The sequence below is a fragment of the Spermophilus citellus genome (genome assembly GCF_964194105.1).
Source record: "Spermophilus citellus genome assembly, chromosome: 10".
In the NCBI taxonomy this organism is placed as follows: domain Eukaryota; kingdom Metazoa; phylum Chordata; class Mammalia; order Rodentia; family Sciuridae; genus Spermophilus; species Spermophilus citellus.
In genome coordinates, this window is record NC_138197.1 from 134569902 (window position 1) to 134595833 (window position 25932).

A 25932-nucleotide genomic window follows, 5' to 3' on the forward strand; every position below is an offset into this window, starting at 1 on the left:
CTCTACTCTGTGCTGCCATATGCACAACTTTGGACAGGTTGCCTTGCAGGTGAGGGCCAAGGGTCCCCTGGTGAGGGTATGAGGCATGTGACCCTGCAGGGAGCTGTGTGAGGGAGATTGTGCAGTATGCAGGTCTCTGTGCCCTGGCTGGCGTGCACTCCTTGCCAATTCATCATCATCAGGGGAGGGCTGGGAATGGGCGGACGGCTCTTCAGCCTCCTACGGATGAGCAATGCAGAAGTCAGCAGCCACTCCACTGTCCCTGTCCAGTCGCTCCTCACTAACCATGGCAGGACCTGACTATGTCAAAGAGTGTTGTGACAGGCGTGTTTAATAATCTGGACCCTGCACTGACTCCACTTTTACTAGCGCAGCTCAAGGCAGTTGTCTACCAGTGTTAAGCAGCCCTTCGGCATTCTACCTTTGGGATATCGGTTCTCATGCATTCTTTCTCTCTACTGCACATAGACACCGTGGTCTGCTAGGGAGAAATCAAGTCCAATTTATAAGAGAGGCCTTAAAGCAAGCACTCACCTGCACCCCTTCCACATGCACAGGACTCAGGTGAACGACATTGTCAGGTCTTACCCAGTAAATAGAGACTCTCTGGAGGTGGGGAATCTCTTGGAGACTGAGTCAGGCCTGCCCACCAAGAGCTATGTGACACCTGCACCAGTCTCTCTCAAGAGTCACAGGACTCGGGCAGGAGCCACAGTTCCCCAAGCCTGGCAGGCACTCTGCTGCACACTGGGGCCCATCACAGAGAAGGTTGACATCTCCAGAACTGGAAAATAAACAGCTCTGACGCACGCCCAGAGGCAGGCGGCACCTTTCTAAGACAAACTGGCCAGAAACAACCCTGAAAAATTAAATGTGTTTCTGGAACATCAGTCATTGAAGTAACCTTATGAAACAGTGAAAATCAAGCCTCCATGCTCTATTTGCAGCCTCAAAGGCATCAGGGCAAGAAATGGGCCTGCTCCTAGCCCTCCCCGGTGAAGATGGATTGGTAAGGAGTGCACACCAGCCAGGGCATGGTGCCCTGCCATCCTGCACCAGGCTCCCCCCAACAGCTCCCTGCAAGGCCATATGCCTCCCACCCTGACCAGGGGACTTCAGGCCTTACCTGCAAGGCAGTCTGTCCAAAGGTGTGTATGTGACAGCAGCTGAGTGGAGACAGGACCCAGGAAGGCAGAGCTGCAGAATGGGAGTGGCCACCTCTTGGGCACACCAGCCCTGGGAGCCCCAGGAGCAGTGCTTTCACCACACCCCTGCATGCCACTTTGAATCCCCCCATCATCCCTGCTGGTTCCAGGCCCCGGTTTCCTCTGGGAAGCTGTCCCTGTCACTGTGGCCTGTTCCTCCCCAAGTAGCCAACTGCCTGTTCTTTGAAGTTCATTCCTGTCGTCTGAGTAAAAGACCTTGTTCAGAAAGTTCTCTTGGTCTCCAAAATGCTGGTTTCCAGATATTGTCAGAGTTGAATTTCACATGGGCTGTTGTGCCCCACGTCAGTGCACTGGGCTGTAGTGAGGCTGTCAGTTCTAGAGGGCTGTATCCTTGGGGAATGGACAAAGGTCAGGGCTAGACAAGGAGCCACCTTGGGGGCTCAGGTTCATTTTTTAGCTGCAGATAATTTCAATTAGAAACAATTTTAATAAATATATTTTTGGCAGTGCTGGGGATCCAGGGCCTCATCTATGCTAGGCAAGTGCTATACCTTTGAGCTTCACTCCCTAGCCCCTTTATATTCTTTAAAAAAATTTGCTTATGTAGAAACACGCAGGGTCATCTGTCATGTTTGCATGGAAGTATTCTAGATCTCTTAATGAAGCCAAAACAGGGCATGCCTATGATCCCAGCTACTCAGGAGGTTGAGGCTGGAGGATCACAAGGTCAAGGCTAGCCTCAGCAACTTGGTGAGATTCCATCTCAGAATAAAATAAAAAAGCACTGATAATGTAGTTCAGTGATAGGGCATTATTGGGTTCAATCACCCAAACAAAAACAAAAACAAACCAACAGAAAAGAATCCCATCCTGTCTATAGGAAATGAGTAGGAACTGCACCCTGTAAGCTGCCCTGTTGCCTGGCCTCCATTCCACCTGTTCCCTGACCTAGTACAATGTCCATGACTGGCCCTCTGCTGGGCCTGGAATCTCTCGGTCCCTAACTTTCTTCTTGCAGAGGCAGTACGTGGTGGGCATATGGGTACTTCTGGGCCCCCCGTTGGCCTGGGCCAGGGAGCCTCCTTGATGCTCTCCTCTGGGGTATCACGGCTGGTGCAGCCCCCAGCACCTTGCTCCCAGGCTGCTGCAGGAGCTCAGAGGAGTTGTTGCTCCTCTCGTTGGCCCCTTCTGTGGTCTTTCCATCTCATTTGCATTCATCTTGAACACGGGATCCTTTCTGCCTAGCCAGCATCCCACCACCTTCTCTCTTCTCCACACCTACCTGTATCAGTCTGTTTTTTATTACTGTAGTGAAATATTGGAGGCTTGACACTCATAAGGAAAGGAGTTTTATTTAGCTCACATTTCTGGAGTTCAAGGACAGCACTGGCATCAGCTCGGCTCCGAGGAGAAGTCATTTGTAGAAACCTGGAAGTCTGTCTCTTATGTTGGCCTGGGTGTGCCCAGATCTCTTAATAAAGCACAGCCAGACACGTGCCCGTGATCCCAGCTTGGGAACTCGTGTGAGAGGGAGAGATCCACGCCCAGGACCTCACCTCCAGCACAGGAGCCCTGTGGACACAGACCACATCCAGCTGTAGCACAGCCCCTGACAGGTGTCCCGCTGCCGTGGCTCTGGTCAGCTGAGGATGGCAGCAGTTGGGGAGGAGGGTGACAGTGTGTGGACCTGGGAGCATGTGGGGGGGGTGGCTCTTAGAGGGGCTGGGGCAGGACGTAGGGGTCTCAGGCTTGGCCTGGTGAGAGGGAGGATCATGTGGCTGAACTGGCTTGGCTCTGGGGATGCTGGTTGGTGACATGTTGCTTTCAGAGGCCCTGCTATCTTTAGGAGTGCCCCAGACTAGAATCCAGAGGCCACCTGGCCATGTCCAAGGACATGTCAGTGGGCCTAGGTACAGAGGAGCATTTTACCTGAGGGGGGTGAAGGTTGGCCAATGTCCTGCACTCTTGAAGCCCTATCACCCTGGACACCAGCCTGGGTCTGGCAGGGCTGTTGGGTTGGGGAAAGAGGGCCTACTTGTGGGCTATCCAGATGTGCAGGCTTCCCTTGTGTGCTGGACTCAGGTCTGCCCAGGTCACAGGTGTCTTCACCATCCCTGTCACTACCCCCCCCCCCATCATCCATTCCCCCAAGAAGGGTGGGCTGGGAAGGCTTGTGCAGTGTGATCTGTTGCTGGGGACGTGCTGGTTGACAGAATGGGGTTCAGGGACAGGGCCTTGGGGGTCAGATGGCAGCTGTTGTGGCCTGCAGAGGGCTCCCCTGACAGCCTTGGGGCCTGTGTTTGTTTTGTGCAGAGCAAGTGCACCGGCACCTGGACCAGCACGAGGTGCGGTACCTGCAGTTCGCCTTCCGCTGGATGAACAACCTGCTGATGCGGGAGGTGCCCCTCCGCTGCACTGTGCGCTTGTGGGACACGTACCAGGTGAGCCCTCCCCGCCCACATGAGCCCTGCATTTGACTTTAAGGGTCCTCTCAACTGAAAGAGTCTTGAAGGAGGTGATTGTTGGTGTTCCTGCTATTTGACTGCCAGGGGCCAGCCCCGGCGGGGTCCAGGGAGTCCCGAAGGAGGAGTGGCGTCGGCGAAATGATGAGACAGGAGTCGTTCCCTTTGAGCAATCTTCAGAGAGAGAGCTAAAGCTGCTTTCTCTGGGTCCCCTTTTTATTACAATTTTTCTCATCATTATAGATTCACAATACGTCATTGATTATATAACTTAAAACTTTGCCAAGACATGACATTTCCTTAACCATGATTGAGAGCACACCGATCTACATTCTTTTAGGATATGACCCCCAGCCATACAATCATCAAAGTACAGATTCATCAATAAAACATGTCACCAATTTACATCCTTCAGATTTTCCCAAGATTTACTATTTTTCCCAAGATGTTATTTCCTTATTAACTAATGTCAAACTACGTAACCAGACTCTAAGTCTCCTAATTAATCATTAACCTAAAGTACACCTGCACTTTATTTTTAATCTAAAATTCCCATCTTAAAAAGTCCCTTTAAATCTTATATTTAAAATGTCCTAAAGTTTATGAATCATCCTTAAAGTATATCAGAAACCTATATAGCTAAAGACTTAATAATTTTTAAACTTAAGAATCTAAATAATATTTTTAACATTATTCTAAAACTGTGTCTTATAAAGCTATTTTAATTAATTCCTAAATTTATTTTCATAAAACTGGTTGAGCTGCTTTCTCAGAGAGTTTCTTTTGTTTCTCAGTCAAGGTACACTAGTTCTCAAAGAATTTGTTTCTCAGTCAAGGTACACTAGTTCTCAAAAAGTTTGTTTCTCAGTCAAGGTGTACTAGTTTTCAAAGAGTTTGTTTTTCAGAGGATGATTGTTGTCTGTTATTAGGTTTGTCCACAATGTACTAAGATAGAAGAATAGCCTTTTATTTTGTCCTTGATATGCTGAGGGGTGGGTAGCAGAACAGCTTCCAAGGCATGAACTACCTGTTCTGTTCTAGCCATCTGAAATTTAATTGTTTGGCATTTAACATACTCATGCCTCCTGTGAGAAACATAAGCATGAAAATGCAAAGTCCCAATTACATAAAAAAGGGTCTCATGGTTTCGGTTACCCACCAACCAGTGTGGCTTTGCCAGCATTCATCCTCACTGTGACCCTGTCAAGACAGTGGGAGAGCGGCTTTGCCAACACTTTTTCTCACTGTGACCCTGTCAAGACAGTGAGTGGGGGATCGCCTTCACCATTTGACCAGCTGTAGAACAGGGAGAAGGACTTCACATTGAGCCACTTGTCACTGGGTTTTACTTTGACCACGTGGTGACAGTGACCCCAATACTCACCAGCAAGTCACCTTGAGCTGAGTCCTGGGAGCACAGAGTCCTGCTCTCACCCAGGATGTGCACTGTGTGTTCTCAGTGACATATGATGGAGACCCAGAAAGTCCTAGGCAGACTGGTACAGTATGACGTTTTCTGCTCTTTACCTGCTTTGGTGAAAATTGTTTTTCTAGAGGATTGTGCTCTCTAGGATGGGTCTCCTCTCCCTTGTGTGTGTTGCTTGTTCTCACACCTTTATGCTTGCTCGCCTTGTCTGCTGAAGCCGTACCTGCTGCAGGGTTGGGTGCCATCGCTCACCATTGGTGCAGACTGTAGGCGCCATCATGTTGGGCTGGGAGCTGGGAACCAGCCTGCTGCTGGTGTGCGTGCTCAGCTTGAGGAGGCAGGCGTTTGTGCTGTGAACTTACCCTTCATGGGTTGTGTGCCTGGCTGTGCACAGGGGCATCTGGGGGTGGGTGTTGGGGTGTCTGGGAGAGGGGCCTCAGAGAACAGGTGTTTATGAGGCAGTAGAAATGGGTTGGAATCCAGAAATGAAACCTGGCACATGGATGTGTGTGGCAGAGAGTATTTCTGCAGGGTAGCTTTGCTCGTCTAGGCATTTGCAGTGCCAGAATTTCTGATGAGTAACCCTAGTGGGTGCCTCCTACCTTACCTGGGGCTGTTGAGCCAAAGCAGCTATCAGTCTAGGGCTGTTGTCGACCATTTAGGGTTCCAGGAAACACAACCTTACTTCTTGTGAATTGCAAAGGCTCTGCATTTCTGTGGCTGGTTGGGTGATTCAAGCCCAGGTCCCTCTTTAAGCAGAGTTCCTTATAATGCCATCCCCATCACCAACAAATGATAGTGACTCAGTTGTATCTTGAAGAACCAGGAGCTGGATCAGCTCGCCCACATCCTCTGCTGCTTCCCTGAGACACCTAGTAGGTATTAAAACTTTGAGCACGATTATGGCCTCTTCATTGAGTTAATTTTCCTCAAATTAAATTTTGTCATGAATTGACTCATTTGTCCCATGGACTCATGAACTGATAGTATCTGGTCGTAAACCTTTTCATCTCTTAAAAATTGGGGGTATTTCTATTTTACAGGACCAAGTAACCATGAAATTGTATAGCATCTTTTGGCAATGAAGATACATCGTAATCATGGGAGGCCAGCTGAGTGATAACTCTACCCTAAGCTGGGGTGTTTGTTGACTGGCCATGATGGCTTTCAGTAACTCTTTGACCCCTGACGAGGTAGCTTAAAATTCTCTCGGGACACATATCAAAGAACGGTTATCGTTGAGTCCCTACCCTGTCCCAGGACCCCGACTAGAAGTGGTCTGACATGAATGGGGAGTGTCATCACAAGCATGGAAAGACACCCGGGGGACATAAGCGGAGAAGGCCCTGCTCCCCTGGGGCTCTGCATTTGTGTGGTGGCTGTGGGTAGGCCAGGATCCCAGCTCCCCAAGAACCCCAGTCCTTGAGAGCCCTGGGGTGCTGCATAAAGGCCAGATGCAGCTTTGCCCAGAGGCCCCTCCAGCCATGCCCTCCACAGGGAAGGGGACCTTAGTTTGTTCCTTCCGCTCCTTCCCCTGGTTGGACTGCGTTGTGGGGTGAACTCTTCTTTCTCTCACCAGCTCAGCCAGGCGCTCTTGTTTTCCTGGTTTACATGATGCCGGCTCCCTGCCCCAGAGGGTGTTTTCTAAGGCAGTGGGCACAGGCCCGTGGGCAGGTAAGGGGGCTTGTTTTAAAGGGAGTGAACACGGGGAGGTATGGGGTGCAGAGCCTGATGGAACAGAGCTTCACATTGAGCCACGCCGGCCTGTTGTGCTGGGTACTTGTGGACTAAGCTGCACTTGTTCCGGGGACCCTGAGCACAGGTCCTGCTGCTGGCAACCCTGCTGGCCAGCAGGCCTCCCAGGAGGCCTTGGGCATGCTTCCCACAGACACTCTCAACTCAGTTCTCTTCTGCCCTCACTGTGGTCCCAGTTCCTAGGGTTGGCTTGGGGTGCTTGCTTGTGTCCACTGTGTGGGATAGCCTTGTCTGGAGGGAGGACGGCCTTGAGCTGGCTGACATGGTGACATTCTGGGTGCCAGTGGAGTGGAACTGCCTTCTTTGAGAGCTCCTGTTTCCTGGGGTCAGTGTGCATAGAGGTCAGGAATGCCCCAGGGACTCCTTAGCATAGGAGCTGAGAAACCTTTTACATGGGACCACCCCAGCATGTGGCCCTCACTCTTTTGTCCCAGAGAGCAGCCATGAAAGGAAGTACCCTGTTACTGTCCCTGATGGTGTGACTCCAACAGCGCAGCAGCTGGTCTGCACTGCCGTCTGCAGAGGAGCAGCATATTGACCTGCATGTGTTCTTTTTGTCTCTAGTTAATTCTGAAATAAACTTGTTATTTTAAAGGTCAGGACTAGGGGAACAGAGTGAGAGGAGCCTCCTTAACTGCTGAGAGGTGGGCCAATAAGACCTGGCCAGGAGGACAGGCCCTGAACAGCCCCAGCGAGAAATGCACAGCTTGTGTGATGCCTGTCTTGGGTGGTGGCCACCAGCCTCATTCCTCCCTCTACATAAACCTGTACCAGAAATAGGCATTGAGTGTGTCCTATGTGCCAGCACTGAGCTGGGCCTGGGGCACAGGAACAAGACAGAGAAGTCTATCCTCACAGAATACTCACAGAATACACTGGGTTGGGGAGCTGGGCAGCCTCCTGGTGCATGTTCCAATGGGAGGGAGGGAGCCGGGTAGATATCTAGGGAGTGGAAACCCTGGGCAGAGGGAGCAGCAGGTGTCAAGGATCATCATGCTGGCCTGTTATAGGAATTCATGTGTCAGGCCATGCACATGTGTGATCAGAGCTCAGTGTCATGTGAGCTCATGTTCTCTCCCCACAAGTATAGGCCGTCACATGAGGGTGTGGCCGTGGACACCAATAGGCATGCAGGACTCAGTGTTCCCCTTTGTTCCTTGCTCTGCCAGCTGAGGGTCTAGAAGCCACCAAACCTAAGTAGCAGTGAACACACCCTTTCCTAGTGTTTTAATCAGCTGTTTCACTGTTGTGACCAAAAGATCTGACAAGGACACCCAGAGAAGGAAAAGTTAACTTGGGGCCCATATTTCAGAGGTCTCCATCCACAGACAGCCGACTCCATTGTTCTGTGCCAGAGGTGGGGCAGAATATCCTGGCAGAAGGGTGCAGAGGAGGAAAGGCCAGTACAGGGCCACCTGGAAGCAGAGAGAGAACTTGGATCAACAAGGACAAAATATGAGCCCCAAAGACACACCCTCGGGAACCCCCTTCCTCCAGCCACTCCCCACCTGCCTACAGTCACCTAACAGTTAATCCTTATCAGGGAGTTAATGCACTGGTTAGGTTAAGGCTCTCATAACCCAGTCATTTCACCTATAAATTACCTTGCACTGTCTCACACGTGAGCTTTGGGGGGATAACTCACATCACCCAGATATAGGCTTTTGATACTGTTCTCCAGCAAAAGAACCCAGGCTCCCTGGAGAAGTGACCGGTCCCTGGGGAGCAGCCTGGAACACCTTGTAGGGCCAGGGAGCACAGAACTGCTCAGCCATCCACTGTGAACGGGCATCCAGGGGTCCAGTGGCAGAGCAAAAGAATCGTAACAAAGTAAATAAAGTAGAATTGCACTGTCACCCCAAGTATAAACTATAATAACAAAGTATCCACAATTCCACAGTGAAAGTGATCCCTGGTTGAATAAACTGATAAACTGGGAGAAGATAGGTGCAGAGGTAGATACTTCCCCTCTTGATTTGTGCTGTGCAGAGTGACCTTGCCCAGAGAGCTCAGTACAGATAGGGGAAAGGAATGTGGCAGTGGAGATGCCTTCAGATGCACAGCCAGGGACGGAGGAGAAGGACTCTGCTCCCTGAGACCTCTCCTCCCCAAAGCCCTAGACCAGCCCAGAGGGAATCACTGGACAACTCCCCGGGAGTTATACTCTAGAACATAGCTGACCAGCAGTCCTCAAAACTATCAGGTTCATCCAAGGGCAGTTTGAGGAATTGTCACAGGCCAAAGGAGCCCAAGGAGAAATGATGATTGCAGGTCATGTGGGACCCTGGAAGTGTTCTGGGACAGAAAAACAACATGAGGGGAAAACCAAGGAAACCTGCATGAGAGTGGACCTGAGTCCACATCAAGGCCAAGGTTAGAGCTGTCATGAAGAAACAGTAGCCCCGGGGTGGGCAGCATGACTGGATGGGGCTCTGCCGCAGCCTTGTCCATCTGACACTCTGATGTGGGCCAGACTCCATGAGCTCCTCGTATCTTGAAGATGGCCTCAGAGGATGTGTGCAGGACTGGAGATGAGTCCTAGGTGTGTTGGGAAGCTTCTGGAGCAGCCAGCCCCTCTCCGTGGTGTGGGCTGGACCTGATGGATGACTCCTCCCCGCTCCCTCTTCTCCTAACTCTTTTGTGAGCTGCTCCAGGGAGAGGCCCATAAGGTGAGGAGTGGTCTTCCCACCCACCAGCCATTGAGGGCCTGAGGCCACTCTCAGACATGTGAGCGAGCTGTGAGATGGAGCTTCCCCAGCTCCAGCCTTGAGGTGAATCCCTGCTGAAGCTTCTCACCTGTGGGTGCATCCCAAGGGCATTTGGGCCTGGTTGTGGCTTCTTCTGGGTCATAGTTGAGGCAGGAAGTGGAAGCGTGGGTGCTGTTGGGCTATGAGATGTGGGCTGTGAGGTTCGGTTGGACAGGTCCCTGAGCTGGGGCACTGCTCCCAGTCCTCAGCACCCTGTGAGCACAGTGTAGGCTCCATTAATACTTTTAAATGAACACTTCTTTTGGCAGAGGTCGAGGTGGTGAGTGGGCACCTTCTTTTCGACATGGGCCCAACCTGTCAGTATCAGGCCATGAAATTCCATTTACATTGTAATGGGAAATGCAGGTCAGTTCTGATAACCCTTTATGGAGCTCAGAAGAGACACACCTGCTGATGACATCTGCTCCCCACTGTCACCAGCAGCCATCCTTCTGCTCTGTGGGAGACTGAGGGTCCCGGACCCCCTGACTGTGCCTCAGGAAGTATCCTGCTCTCTCCTGGGAGGATGTCCTTGTTTAGATGTGAGGTGTCCTCCCCAAAACTCATATGTGAGACAATTCAAGGAAACTCCAGGGGTGAGATGATTAGATTTGAGAGGTATTGCCTAATTAGTGGTTAATACACTGATATGGATTAACTGGGAGGTAACTGTAGGCAGTAGGGTGTGGCTGGAGGAGACGGGTCACTGGGGGTGTGGCTTTGGTGTCTTTTTTTTGGGGGGGGGGATTGAACTCAGGGGCACTCAACCACTGAGCCACATCCCCAGCCCTATTTTGTATTTTATTTAGAGACAGGGTCTCACTGAGTTGCTTTGCACCTCACCATTGCTGAGTCTTGCTTTGAACTTGCAATCCTCCTGTCTCAGCCTCCAGAGCCGCTGGGATTACAGGTGTGCTCCACCGCGCCTGGTGGCTTTGGTGTTTATATGTGTCCCTGGTGAGTGGAGTGACCTCTGCTTCCTTGTTGCCATGTCCTGAGCTGCTGTCCTCCTCCCCACCCTTCCAGCATGACATGCTACCTCACCTGGGCCCAGATCTGTGGAGTTGGCTGTCTGTAGACTTGAGATCTCGGAAATCATGAGCACCAAATATTTGTTCTTGTCAGGTCTTTTGGTCACAGTTTTAAAAAAACTGACTAAAACAGAGTGAATGGGGTCATAGCTGTAGCCCTGTGTGCTGCTGGTGACAGGTGGCACTAGGGCATAGGAGGACCCTGCCTGGGGTGCTGGGGAGGCATGGTAGCTGGGTGGCAGCTGAGCAGGAGGAGGTGTAGTAGAAGGGTGGGCCAGAGGTATGCTCCAGAGGTCAGCACGTGCTGGGCCCAGAGCCCACCCAGGAAGTGACTGCAGGGTGGTTTGCAGCAGGTGAGAAGTGCATACCCAGGTGCCTAGAAGCAAATGGGCACAACCTGTCCTTGTGAGGCAGGCCTGGGTGTGGCTATGTTGGGTCACTTGGGTGTCAGAGCAGGAGATAGGCTTTGAGTCTAGTACCTGCTAGACTCTCTGCCTGCTGTGCCTAGGTGACAGCTGTCGGGCTCTTCTGGGCCTTCCCGGCAGCACAGTGCTGATTGCATGGGAACTGATGGATTGGGTTAATCTAATAAACCCAGAGAAGCAGGTCTTCTTACAACATACTTTTTCATAAGCCCATTAGGATTTGAGGGCGTGAGCTCTTCATGCCTGCCCTCCTGCGGGAAGCAGGCATACATCACTGTCAGAGGCTGGGATTTAGAAATGAGAGTATGCAGCAGGACTTGACTCACTGCTGATAAGTTTGCAGGGAGGATCCGGGAGAGGGTGCACCCGCACTTGGAGTGGCAGTGAGTCTGTGCCTGGGGTTTAGAGAGGTGTGTAAAGAGCATCTGGAGCGTGGGTGGGACTGTGAGCCCGCCTTTCCTCATCCTCCCATCGCGTTGGGTTTTAGCAGAGCTCCTTCTGGGCTTGGGAACTACAGAGGAGGCGTTTTCTTCCCTCTGCAGCTCTGGCTCACCCCAGCACCTTTGGGCAAGTGTGTGAGGGCCCAGAGGTCTGGTCCCTGTGTATCCTATTGAAGAAAGACTGTGCAGGTGGAGGCTGTGCCCTCTTAACTCCCATCGTCCTGATGTGGGGCCACCTCTGGAGCTCTTTGCAGAGGAGCCTTTGAGCTGTCTTTGAAACAAGAATAGTGACTTGCACTGCACTTTGGTTTCTGTGTTGGTCGGGTTTGCATTGCTTGACAAGTTGCTGAGGTACTCGGCTTATAAAGAGGAAGGTTTATTTTGGCTTGTTTTGGAGGTCTCAGCCCCCGGCCATTGGCCCTGCTGCTGTTAGCCCTGTGGTGAGTCAGCATGTCATGTGAGAGGACGTGATGGAGCCAACCAAGCTCTGCACCTCAGAGCCAGGAAGTTAAAGAGAAGAGGATGGGGCTGGGGTCCCCAGTGTCCCTTGGAGAGTGGTGCCCCCACACACATGAAGACTTCCCACTAAGCTCTACTGCCCACAGCAATGCCACGCTGGGGACCAGACCTTAACCCATGGGCCTGTGGGGGACTCCCCAGATCCAAACTGTAGCATGTTCTGATTTTAAATTTGTAACAGACAAAACCTTTATTTCTAGAAGTTATTTGAAGAGTGATTAGAAACTGCAACTGCCTCGTAGTGGACCAGACAGAGTAGAGTAGTTCCTTGAGTGGGAAGGGTGATGGGTGAGTGGCAGCCTCCTCTAGGTTCTCAGTCACCTGGAAGATCTGGCTACCTTGGACTTCCCTGGATGGGGTCAGGCTGGCCAGAGGGCAGGTGTCTCCCTGACTTCCCAGACATCCAGTTTTTCCCGGTAGCTGCATTCCAAGGTGCTGAGTGGCACCTTGTAGTCGATTGATGGTGGTTTCCTCGGGTGAATACTTGCTTAAAGGGGACAAGAACTCTCAGACAATTCTGGAGTTGGGTGTCGTGATGACGGCATTTTCTAAGGGAGGATAAGTTTTTTTTAGCTGGTTGCAATGGCACATGTTTGTGATCCTAGCAGCTTGGGAGGCTGAGGCAGGAGGACCACAAGTCCAAGCCCAGCCTGGGCAACTTAGTGAGACCCTATCTCAAAATGAAAAATAAAAAGGGCTTGGATGGCTCTGTGGTCAGGCACCCCTGGTTCAACCTCTGGCACCACCACTGAGAAGAATTCCTGAAAGTCCCCTGAGCGTGGGACAGAAAGAGCAGATATGGCGGGTATCCATACACTAGCACCGCGGCTTCCTTGGACGCGGCCCCTAAAGCCAGTGCCTTTCCGGAGCCCTAGTTCCAGCTAGAGCAGCAGCCGCTGCCTCCTGTTTTGAGGATCCTAGGACCTGAGCTCCACAGGGCTGTGGAACAGCTGCTCTGCTAGCTGTCCCGGGGGCTTGTTCCGCAGGAACAGGAGGCATGGAGGCTGGTGGCCCCGCCAGGGTCACATGGAGTTTGCTAACTATGTTCCATTTTTCTAGGCTTTAAGATGATGTATTGGTGAATATTTTATCTTCAGTACGATCTTAGGCAACTTGTCTGACTTCTTTAGACCTTTGGACAAAAGGTTAAATAAAACCAGGGCTGTTGACTGGAGCCCTGGAGGAGGGCTGGCTCCCAGCACAGGAGGTCGTGTGTTTCTCCTGACCTCAGCTCCACCTCAGTGTAGGAATGGGCAGAGGAGGGGGAGGGCATTTCCCTTCCTGCAGGAAGCTCTTCTACCCACTCCCTAAAAACACATGGCTTGGAAAGATTTCCAACAGGATTAGAAGTGGACATACAGAGAATGCTAAGGTTGTGTGTTTAATAAGAATCCAGCATGGTTAGGAAAGTTGTTGAAGTCTGCCTTTGTGCCAGCATTTAATTCCTAGTCCTGAAGAGTCTAGCTGGTCACCAGCATGGGGCGGCGTGCCAGGGGCCAAGGGGGACGTGGACTGCTTGCCCTCTAGAGCCCCCTGCTCAGCACGGACTTGGTGCTGGGATGGATGCGGGGATGCTCTGGGCCAGACAGGACATAGGAGGAGCCACTGCTGGTGATCAGAGGAGGGGCCGGCAGCTCTCACAGGGCTTCGAGAGCGAACAGGGCAAGGGAGTTGGCAGTCCCTCCTGTGGATGCAGGGTCCTCCAAGGCTGTGGCTCTTCAGGCTGGCATGCCAGTGGGCACACTCTTACCCCCCAGGCCTCAAGGTGCCCTGGGGCTGCGCTCTGTGCCTCTGCTCCTTGTCTTTGCTGGGCGATGCTGCCCTTGGGGGAGAGAGCCTGCTGTCTCCCGGTGCCAGGATTTTGTGGGGGTCACTGTTACTGGGAGCAGAGTTGGCAATGGGAACCCTCCACAGGGGTGGGCAAGCTCCTGCTCTGCTCTGATGGGCATCACGGCCCGATGCAGGGCTGCAGGGCGCAGCATTAGGTCCTTGGTTTATAGGCCCTCCTGCGGTGTAGTGTAGGCTGGTAATTCTCTCCTTCTTTATGTGCTCTGGAAGAAAATCAAGAAGTAAAAGTTAACCTAAGAGTTGCTTCCAGGACCTTGGCCTCATGTGTCCCCAGCACAGGGAGTTTTCAAGGTTTCTAGTCCAATTTCCTGTGACCTTTTGTTAATGACCAGGAGGAGGCGACCAGTGCTCTGCCTGGCTCCCCTGTGCCACATACACTGCGCTGCCTTGAGTGCTCATCTCTTCTTCCTGACTGTGACCAGGCTCTGTGACATTACCACAGTGCCTGGGCCAGCCATCTGCTTCCTGTCACTGTTTGAGCATTGGAACTTCCTAGCATTACCCTGCGTCTCCTGGGAAAGCCTCTGGACCCATTGTCGAGGAGTGGGCCCCGTGAACCCTGTGGGTTCAAACCGCCTGCCTGCTGTGCTGAGCTGCCAACAGGCCATCCCTCCTGCTCGCTTTTTGAGGCCTTGTGTTCTTTTATTGAACCACCAGAGCACGTTGCAGAAGAGATGAGAGAAGAAGAAGCCCCGTTTCCTGGGGGAATGTATCCAACGTGCTCCTGTCCCCTTGGTCAGGGCCGATGCAGCAGGCTTTCTGGTGTGCTGGGAGCATGCTCGTGGGGCTTCGGTGGCAGATGTGCCAGCTGCCTTTAGGGCATGTGGATCGTGGTCTCTTGTTGCTCTGAACGTTGGCTTAGAGCAGTCTGCATTCACTGCAATACCCAAGTTCCTCAGGAAATACTGAGTGACTCAGTGGTGCAGAGGTCAGGCCAGCAACCCTTGTTCCCTCTTGATTAGGGTGTTCTTGGCCTGTGACCTCTGCTGCCCCCGGTACACTGCAGGAAGCTCCTCTTGGTCCTTTGGGAGGAGCAGGCAGAGTGGGTGACCCTGGAGTTGCCCACGAGGACCTGAGGACCCTCATGATGAGGTATGGGAACTGGGTAGGATTGACTTGACCTATTTAGAATGAGACAAGCCTAGCAAGTGGGCCCACTTAGGTCTGCTGTGTATAGGGAGGACCCCAAGGGCCACCCAGAGGAGGGAGGTGAGTTGCCCAGTGACATACAGGTAGGCAGTGTTTGTAACAAACTTCTGCAGGACAGCTGTGCACCCTGTGGTGGTCACAGGCTCATGCCCTTTTCTAGTGGCTGCTTGCACTTTCCTCTGCCCAAATGCTCATCCAGTTGAGACACCTGCTCCTCAGTTGGGGGACACCAGACCCCCCACAGTGTGAGCCAGAGAGGTGATGACTTGTCCTGGGCACCTGGCTGGAAGTTCTAGGACTTGAGTGAGCACCGAGGTTACAAGCAGCTGCAGCTCCACAGAACTCCTGGGGAGCAGCTGATTCCCAGGACCTGTAGCAACTGGGCTGAGAGGAGAGGAGCAGATACCCACGGGTCCGGGAGGCTGTGCTGCAGCAAGAGAAGGGCACCATGTTCGGAAAGGAGGAGCTGGGGAAACGTGTGGCTGGCTGCAGTCTTGCCTGCAGTGTTGGGCCAGGTGGGCTGCCACGCCAGCAGAGCTGACGTGGCCTGGAGCCACGGTGGGCTTGTCTTCTTCCTCCTGCTGCACCCCCAACTGCACAGGATGCTCCTCGCCATTGTTGGCACAGCCCCCGGCCAGTCTGCCGCTCTGCACGGTACGTCCTTGGCTACATTATTTATACTTCACAGATCTGCCTCTTAGCACCTGCTCTGTGAGCACCTCACCGTTCTCATCTGCTGGTGCGGCCGAGTGCCTTTCCAGCCGCTGCTCATTGCTATTCCGTTGGTATGGCTTGACTTCCTCGGCAGGCCCGTTGCATCCTGGGCATTCATTTCCCCCTTGCTGATGTGATAACAGAAGAAAGGCGCTTTGCCTCTGATTGAAGTCAAGTAGCAGGGCCAGCGGCAGGCGCCTGGGAGATTGCTGATGAGGACTGTTGCGAGGGACCAGACTGACAGCTGCTCACACACAGGAGGTGTCTGGCAGGGGCCGGGACTCCTCCAGTTTCCTCTGAGCCCCTCCTCCCCTGCCGCCTCCTGCAGGAATCCTTCAGGCTGGCCATGGCCTGGGGTGCACGTGTAGCTGCTGGGCTCTCAGGTTGAGGTCACGTCTTTCTGCTGTCTAAGCCTTACCTTTCTTGAAGCATGGCAGTGGCTTGCAGCTCAGACCTCAGTGTGGCCACTGCCTGACTGTGCCTGGGCAGCTGGGTGGCTGTCAGCAGATACCCCGAGCTTAGCCTCATCCTGCTCACCTGTGACATGGAGATGGTGAGCAGGTCTCTGAAGGCAGCTAAGCTCTGTGCAGGGACATTCCCAACAGGTGGCGGCAGGTGCCAGGGCTGTCCCTGTGCACCCTCTGCTGATAGCCAGGGACCCTGCAACTTCATCTGCATTGTGAGCTTGGGGCAGAGGGGTTACAGGAGTGTCCTGGCAGCCATCCCAGAGCTGCTACTTGGAGGGGTGATTGCACCAGGGTGTCTGGCAGCATGACTGCTGGCCAGATAGAGGGACAGAGGATGGCTGGACAGGAGGAAATTATGTGTGACTGCAGCAGCACACACCAGTGTCAATGATGATATGAAGGACTAGGGGGCTGTGGATGTCGCTGACTGGTACAGTGCTTGCCTGGCACACGCAAGGCTCTGGGTTCAGTCTCTGGCATGGCTGAAGGAGAACTTTGATTAAATATCTCTGATGGGATATATATCTTTTCAACATTTTGAAAAGCTCTGTAATGGGAGATCTGGGGTAACGGAGGGCTGAAGTGTAACTAGGGAGTATGGGGAGGCAGAGACGCCACTCTTGCTGAAGGGCCACCAGAGAGGCACAAGACAGGTTGGGGCTACCAGGAGGTGGGGCAGAATGGCCTGGCCATGTCAGATCCTGGGAGAGGCTGTTTAGAAGTCCTGCCTGGACAGGGGCTGAGAGAGTAAGTTGGCCACTCCCAGTATTGTCTTGCTGACAATATAACGTGGACTCAGCCATAGCTGGGTCTGAGCGCTCAGGCCCTGGAAATAGATGGGTGACCCCTTACTGCTTCCTTGCCCCTGGGCTACGTGAGGAGGAAGGGGCCTGAGGGACTGCGTCCCGTGGCATGCCTCTCTGCTGCACTGTACTTCCTGTGTACACAGGCGTGGCTCTGGCTGTTGGCCTATTTGAGGAGACTGATCGGGTGTCTATAGCTGAGAAGCATCTTGGGGAGAACTCAAGGGGCTGGTGGGCCTGAGGCGGGAGATGGTCTACACTGGCAGCTGTGTAGACCGATACCTTCCTTCAGCATTGCTGCGTGCCCTTGGGACTGCTTGCCTACAATCCTGCTTGCCGTTAAAGCATCTTCCCTGGCTGGGTGCTTGTCAGTGACTGAGAACATGTTTAAGTTCGAGTTGGCTTTGAAGTTTGATCTGGTAGCTGATCTGGTTGGTGGGGCCCTGGGCAGCAGTCTTCAGAGTACACCTGCTGTCTCCAGCCAGTGAGACCACAGGTTCCTGACCCCCAGGTGTGAGGCAGGAGCCTTCCACTCACGGCCTGTGTCGTCTGTTACCAGGTCCTCTCTCAGAGGCCGGTTCCATTGCTCTTGGTCCCCTGCTGCCTTGCCTCTTTGCCAGCCTTCTTGCTGCTAGCCAGCCCTGGAGGAGAGACCCAGCCCTGCATCCACTGAGGCTGGCCTCAGGTGCTTCCATTTCTCTTGAGGATGACCAGAGCCTACCTTGGGCCCATGAGGCCCTGGCTCCTGTCTGGCCCCACACTGCAGTTTCCCTCCTGTCTCCTTGAACCCCGAAGCCCATCATTCTTGTGCTGGTCCCTGGCCTGGGGTCTCCTGCAGCCCACCTGCCTCTCTCCTTCAGACCATGGACCCACCTCTTCAGCAGTGTTGGGCTGCAGGGGCTGGTCCTGCCGTGGCCAGCTGAGTGAGGAGGTGCACACGCAGTTGACAGGGGGTTCCTGACCACCTCCCTCACTCACCTGCCGAGAACCCTCTACAGGCCAGACCTTTTGCGGAGCCCCTTTCCCTGTGCAAAAGCGAGGAGGACAGTGGTGCTCCTAATGAGAGCCTCATTTCCTGTTGGCCCTGCGGTTACCAGAGACTGAAGGACCCTCCAGCCCCTTAGCAGCTGGCACTGTTCCTCTGAGTGCTGCCCAGGGATCCAGAGGATGTGACCCTCTGCCTGGGACCACAGTGCACATTTTTAACAGACCAGAGGAAACCGGACAGTGTGTGGAGCAAATGGCGCTTGCTGGGCCCTGGGCCTCCTGGGCGGGGCTGCTCAGAGCAAGGCCTGGCGTCTCAGGCAGGGTGGTCATGTGCAGATGCCAGGCCTGTCTTCCCACACTCTCTCTCCACCACCACCCTGTAATAGCCGTGTGCAGCCCCCTCACAGAGGAAGAGATGGAGGACAGGTTAGGTTCTTCATCCAGAGGTGCTCACCCAGGTGTAAGGCAGAGCCAGGACTTGGATTGCGGCCATCCACAGGGCTGCCCCTGGGCCCTTTCCAGGTGGGAACAAGCATCCTTTGTGCACTTGTGTGAGTGTGACTGGGGCACTGAGCACTTTCTTGCTGCTGTGCATGGGGTGGTGGGGTGGTGGAAGGTGAAGCAAGCAGGCCCTTCCCAGGTGGAGTCCCCCCAGCCTCGCACCACACAGGCACACGCTCAGCTTCAGCAGTGAGAAATCGTCGCTTCGCATCTGCTCTCTGTTGGAATCATTCAAATGGCATATAACGTTTTTCAGATTTTCTCCTGAATGCTGACCTCTGAGTGTTTCCACCTCCAATGTTGGCACATCTGTGTCCGTCACCTCAAGTTGCTGGTGTAATTGACGGATTTGATGGCAATGTGCTTTGAAGAATGTGTCAGCAATCACAGATTGGCTAGACCCTTGCTGCCCGAGGCCTAAGAACCAAAGGTGTCTTTTCTCTTGGTGTCCTAATTTGAATGGAAGGCGGCCACTCTCTGCTAGCTCTGACAGAGCCCCGCGTGCCTTCTGGTCTGAAGGGCCTTAGCTGCCAAGCCTGCACGTTCTTCTGGCATCAGTACTTTATGGCACCAGGAGGGAGCTTATTATTTTTAAAGACATGTCTGGAGGACCCTCTGTGACTTAGTGGTATGTGATTTCAGCCATGCAATGGGCGCTGTGTTGTTGGTGCATTTCGTTAATGACGAGCTATAGGAAGGGCTGTCTGCTCCGGGTGCACCAGTCTTCTGGGAGCATCGTGGAGCTGCCTGAGCCCCAGGGGACTGGCAGGAAGCCCCAGTCCTCCCATCTACGTGGGCTCTGAGGAGCTTGGGGATTCTGGACGGAGCCTCGTTTGGATAGGAGTGTGGCAGTGGATGCTTTGATGGTCGCTGAATGTGTATGCGCTGTCAGCTCCACTTACCATTAGCACCAAGATGCTGGCAGCCAGCTTCTCTTATTTCCCACCAGTGTTGCAGGCCACCGCAGCTTCTGCTGCCACTGTTCAGGGCTTCTGACTTCCTTTTTTGGGGAAAAGTTGGTGATGATTTCATAGAAAAATGATTGCCAAACTACCTACCAGGCAAATGCTGTCAGAAAGGGGCAGGTGATCTGGAGGAAATCAGTTCTCCCGCCTGCCGGAGGCCTTGGGAGGTGTCCTGCCTCTGCCTTGCTAGCATCGCGCCCCTCCATCCCACTGGCAGGCGCAGAAGCAGGTTACCATTTATATTTTGCTGCCAGAGGCCTTGTCTTTCCCACTGAAAATATATTTGCATCCCCCAAAATGTCACTCATGATCGTTTAGACAGCCCCTGGATTCTGGCCATCTGGGCCCCTAAAAGGCATGCTTCTGGTCTTCTCATTGCCACCTGGGGACTTGCCCTCTGGGTGGCACTCAGAAGCTGCCGTATGGGGACCGAGGGTAGAGGGCCCTAGCTCCCCAAGATGTTCAGGTATGCAGGGCCTCCTTCCTGCTCCCTCCTCCTCCCCTCTGCTCCCTCCCCTTCCCTCTTTCCTACTCTGGTGCTGCCTTGCCCATGGCCTGTGTGTTCCTGGGAGTCCTTTAGGGGGCCCTGTCCACTGCCCTCAGCCCCAGAGCACTCAGAGGGTGCTCTGCACACCTGTACCTCTTGCAGAAGCCCTGAACTGAGGCAGGAGGATAGTACCTACCTGTGGAGCCTTTCAACAAAGATGAAATCCATCTGTTGGCCTTTGGTTTGATCTTTCCTGGGATCTTGTTCAGGTTGAGCCCATGGTGCACTCTCTTTGTCTCTGTCACTTCTTAAGTGTCTTGGGACTTGTTGTGCATTTGCGTGGTCATGATGCCTTTTCCTACTAAGGGCGCTGCCTTGTTAAGGCCCTTTCCTCAGAAACATTGGACATTTATTTCCTCTTGAGGTCAGACAGTGTGACAAGGTCCGCCCCCGTGCCTTTGGCCAGCTGATCAGAGCTCTGGGTAGCCCCATTCCTGTGCTTCAGGTCTCTGGAGGATTGAGACGCCCACTCAGGCCTGAGGACCACTGCCCTGAGGGTGTCCTGCTGCCGTGCACCTGAGTCACAGCCTTCCGCAGCCATCAGGTCCCGTGTGTGTGGGTCCTTCTTTTGTTCTGGCCCACCTCCATGTTTCTTTCTGTTTTGTTCCCAGCACAGTTCATGGTGGCCCCACCTCAGGTGCCTTAGTGCTTCCTGTTGCTGGAGACACAGATCACCATGTGAGACAGACAGGAGCGGGAAAGGTTGGCAGTCCCTCAACACCCTTATGCATGGGCAAGGATAGGCCACTGAGATCTCCTAGGGCCTTCTCAAGGCCCTTCACTGGCCCTAGGCCACTCCTGCTGTGTGGCCCTTGTGACAGCCCCCAGAAGGCATCAGAGCCCTCAGCCTTCAGGCCCAGCCTCGTCCTCCACCTGCTGTGTTCCACTGGGGCTGGACACTGGTGTCACTAGTGCCTGCTGGATCAGGACCCCTGGGGTGGAGTCCAGGCACTCACAGCTCCCAGCCACCAGACCTCAGCCAGGGCTGGCCCTTAGCCTGCCTCTCCCTCCCACCTGCACAGAGGCACTGCTCCACCTCCTGCCTCCCCCAGGCTCCCTGCAGTGCGCCACCCCCAGGCACTGCAGTGCCTTCTCCCTGCCCCCTCCTACCTGGCTCCCTTCACCCTTCTGCCCAGACCCAGTGGGTTTGGCCCATAATCCCAAAAGACACAGTTCTTATCACTGTAATCCCCAAAGTTGAGACCCTGAAAGATCAAAATCCCAAAAGTCTAAAAGTCTAAAATCCCAAAAATATAATTTTGGAAAAAATAATTTAAAAATTTAAAAGACATTTATTTTTGTTTTTAAGGGGGAGTTATTTGAAAAACATAAAAACATGATTCCACAGGCACTTTACACAATAAAATAGGCAATGACAACATCTTTTTGCAAGCGTAGACACCCAGGTGTACAGTCACTTGCGTACAAAGCTCTCAGCAGATGAACTCAATCATGAACAAACAGGGATCATCGTAGCTTGCTGGCAGAGGGCTTGCCTCACATTGGTGAGACCCTGGCTTCGCCAGCATGCAAAGAAAAGAAGGGCAGGGGGAGAACAGAAATGGGTCCCAAAGTGAAATGTGTGAGCCCATGTCACAGGTTGGCGGATGGGGACACCTGACTTCATTACTGCAGTCTTCTGAAGTACCATAGCAGAAGCCTGAGGCTCTTGATGAGACAGGTGCTGTTGCCCAGGGAGCCTCAATCTTGAGAAACCCAGCTTTCACAAATGCAGATATACAGAAAGGATCTCTTCATTCACTGAGAAGACGCTAGCATTTGTGCACAGGCTTAGTCCTGACCAGAGTCCCCACTGTGATGCCAATGTGCTGGTTGGCATTTCCACCATGACGGGACACTGGAGAGAAGTGACTCAGAAAGAAGAGATAGGGTTTATTTGGCTTGCTTTTGTGGAGGTTGCAGCCCATGGCTGGTTGGGCTGTTATTTCTGACCCTGTGATGAGACAGCACAGCGTGGTGGGAGTTTGTGGCAGAAGCAGCTGCTGACCTCATGGCAGATGGCATGTACAAGAGGAAAGGAGGATGGGCTGTGGCCCAGTCTCCCCTTCAAGGGCACACCCAGAGACCCCCTCCCTCCACTGAGCACCCCCCCACCATAGGTTCTCCCTTCTACCAGTAATGCCAAAAAAAGGCATAAAATGAATCAGAACTCTCCTGCATCTTCACACAATTTATGCATTTTATTGGAAATGATGTGTAGATGAAGAACAATGGATAGTAAGTGGGTTGTAAAGAATAATCCTGCCAATTTAAAGTAGTGGGGGAGGGGATTACAAAGAGAGAAAACTAGAAGAAGCTAAAAACAAAATTTGGCGCATGAGCAAGTATATTACAGGGGCAGATTGTGGGCATGTGCCCTGAGGTGGTCCTGGGAGCTGGCCGATTGACCTGTCCTTGTGTCACCATGAACAGCTGTGTGCCTGTCCTCCAAGAGCGTGCTCACATTCATTTTCTACGTGGCTCTGCTGTCTTTGAAGGCCTTCTGTGACTCAGTATGCACCAGCGGGAGCACTCCTGATTACATTGTCCTCTCCTCTGTGTCACGCTTCTGTGTTGTCCTGGGCGTGCAGGAATCCATTTGGCATGCACTCATGCAGACTGTGGATTTGGCAGAAACCGCCTTGGTGACCAAATGCCTGTCTTCTTATCCCACTGTGCAATAAGTATTTTCCAGCTCATCAGTACCTTTGCTCTCATGGAAAGGCAGATGCAGCCCTAATTCATGAGATTCCATTACAGAATTTTAGCAGCTAGAAAGACTGCCACTACAGACAAATCATAGCTTTAATTTTTTTTTTTTTTTTTTTTTTTTTTGGTAGTGGGGAGCAAACCCAGGGTCTTGCACATGCCCAGCAAGTGCCCTACCATTGAGCTGCCCCTCAGCCCAGCAAATGAGGCCTTTATAGTCTGAAGTTTGCATTGCTGCCTGGTTGCATGGTCAGACCTTTTCCCGGCTTTCTTCCCCGTGGGAATTGCAGATTTTAAGATTTTTAGATTTCAGAATTTCAACATTTTGGATTTTGATCTTTGGGGATTATGATTTTGGGGATTTGGGACTTCAGGGATTTTGATCTTTTGTGGTTTGGCATTCAGGATTATGGCATCTGAGATTATAGTTTTCTGGATTGTGATTGACAGCAGGACTGGGGCTGTGTAGTGTGTCTTAGAGGCAGTCTTCCTTCTCTGCTAGATGTGGCTGCACTTGGCCACCACTCACCTCACCAGGATCTCCCAGTCAGGCAGCTCTCGAATCCTATCTGGATTAGGTTATTTTCCGTGAAACAAAACACCCTGTATTTAGTGGCTTATAATAACACTGTCATTCTGGTTATAGTTATGTAGTCTGCACTGAATCATCAGGAACATATGACCTGGCTGGCATACTGATGGTGCTCAGAGAGAGCACAGAGGGCTGAGGTCACCAGCCTGCTTCTCTCTGTTTAGGCACATGGGGCTGTTGAGCTTCCTCAAAGCATGGTGGCTGCATTCTGAGAACAAGGTGCCAATGCATGGTTTTGCTAATGTACTGGCTGTGGAGGTCAGCTGGTGTCTCTTCCAGTGAATTGAGCCACTTGGAGAGAGGCCCACCCACAGTGGGGGCCACAGGTTCCACCTCCTGACAGAACCAGGTAACATGCTCTGGTGCCTGGTGCTCTCTTGGTGTGATCGCCTCTCCACTCCTCCTGCTGGAAAGTCCCCCATCCCAGTCTCCACCAGCTCAGTGCAGGGAGCATGTAGTGCATCCTTGCTGAGGCTTTGGTGCTTGCACACAGGAGGACCCCAGGCACATGCACGGCCCTGGGCCCAGGTGCCTTCAGTGTGGGGTCATATGGTATTTCACTGCTGTTTTCCAGCCAGCTCTAGTGACTCCAGTTTCATCAGTGGGAGTAGCATGTCAGCCTCTCAGCAGGCACCTGGGAGCAGAGCACCTTTGCTTGTCCGCCTGGAGAGCTTTGTCCTTGCTCTGCTGGCTCTGCAGATGGGCAGAAATGCTGGGGGCTGTGGCCAAGCCTCATCGCGCTGCCCCCTGGCTCAGCCTCTTCTCAGAGACTCCATTGAGGCCTGGGGCCTGGGACCCAGGACCCTGGATCCAGGCCACACTCTTCCTGGAGCCAGAAGCCAATCTCAAACCGCTTGTACTCATTCTGCTTTCTGGAGATGGGGCTTCTGTGAGCCAGCATCTCTCTCCAGTGTAGGTGCAGCTACCTGTCCAGAAAGCTTGATGACCACAGGGTCAGCCAGTGAAAGATCCTTCCTGCAGAGTTCCCCAGAGGCTGTGATCTGCTGATGTTCCCTGCGACTTCCTTGGCTGGTGCTTCTGCCACCATGGGACCTTGTGTGGGAAGCGTTCTGTGCTGCCTCCTAGGTGCCCTGCTGTGTCCATTTGGGCCCTGGACCTTGTGGTTATTGGGCCTTTGTGTGTCCTTTGATCCTGCCACCTATTCCACACACTCTTGTCACCGGTACCCCACATAAAGATGTGGTGGATGCAGATGATAGGAGGAGCCACCACATCCAGCAGCACCTGAGAGTGCTGTGTCCCAAGGCCTCCCACGTGAACCCCAGGGATGTGTGGACCACCTGACGTCATTAAAGGGAGAGTTCACCATAGGATGGGTAAAAGTGAATTATCAGTTTGAGATAAGCAGACCCAAGTTTCCCTTCCAGTTCGTGAACTTGCATCACTGGTCCTGTTTGGTCCAGGTCACACATCTATCTGGTACTCCATCTTTGCCAGGTATGGCAGCCTCTGAGAGTCCCTGAGGAGCAGGATTTGCTCCTTGATCTCCTCACATCCGGCAGCTGGCTTCCTTGGAGGCTGGGAAATTTGTACCTAGGAGTCTGGGTCTGAGCAAGCTTGTACCTGAGCTGCAGTGACCGTGGTCAGTGCTGGCCCTTAGCTGCCTATCTGAGTCCAGGCCCAAAAACGGGCCGAGTAATCTGCATAAGAAGCAGAAGCTCCCTTTCCAAAGAGCATCTCTCTGTTTCATCATGGTTAACAAAGCAAGCAGCTGCACACAAAGAAATATCTAAATATGAATTAAGTCTACGCTATTAAAAAAGTATTGCAAGTTTTTATTCCTTGGATATTGAAGAATGTGAATACATATGCAAATGCAATTTAATCAGCTGCAGTGGGCCTTTCAGCATTCAGCTGGTGAGTGCTTTGTGATCAGAGGGAGGCCTCCGCTGGGAGGAGGGCATGAGGCAGAGCTGAGGCCCCCATCCTGCACTTGACCTGCGGCCAGCTTTGTCCTGGCCCAGAGTGACTCCAGCGGCCAGAAGTTTCTCATTATTCAGATTTCCCATCTTCTCCTTTCTCTGGATTCAGTTCCATTAGGCACTGGCTAAAGGCAGTGTGATGTTGGAAATAGTGATGGGGTGGCCATCCCCATGGCCTGGCTCAGCCTGACTTCTCTACCTTACTGATGGAATGGCCGGACCTCACGTGAGCCTTGCTTTCCTCCATGTCTGATGGGGCAGTTGTGCTCACCTCATCAGAGCCAGCACCATGGGCATCGCATCTCCTTTGGATGGTCAGGGGCAGCCTTGTGGCCACATATGCCTCCCAAGGTTTTGGTCTTGGTTGAGTGATTTGCCTTCTCTGCCTGCTGGGTTCCGGCTCTAAAGCAGTGCTTATCATAGTGCCAGCTTGAGAGCTGGTGAGGCTCCCCCAGGGTGCATATTACACTGGGCTCTGCTCTCTTCCTGGTGACCCAAATGTCTGGGTTTGAGAAGTCTCTTCCATATGATGCGTTTCTAATGGCTCCGACCCTGGGCTTTTGGCTGAGGCAGCCTGCAGAATGCTCCTGGGAGGTGTAAGGGAGGCCCACTGTGTCTTGGAGCCCTGGGTGTGTGCAAGTGTAAAGGAGGCTCACGGTGGCCCAGAGCCCTGTGGGCATGGAAGTGAGGACTCATCTGAGAGAGGAGAGGACAGCCCCCTGGGAGCGCCAGGGAC

The 25932-nt window shown here is 52.9% G+C and overlaps 1 protein-coding gene across 3 annotated transcripts in view; it reads left to right on the plus strand.

Moving 5' to 3' along the window:
- Positions 1–25932, plus strand: part of TBC1D22A (TBC1 domain family member 22A) — a 309293-nt gene that overhangs the window by 214302 nt on the left and 69059 nt on the right. For all 3 annotated transcript variants that reach the window (XM_081311235.1, XM_081311236.1, XM_081311237.1), the window contains one exon: positions 3480–3607. In XM_081311235.1, coding sequence (XP_081167361.1) covers positions 3480–3607 — 128 coding nt within the window. The remainder of the gene's footprint in view (positions 1–3479; positions 3608–25932) is intronic.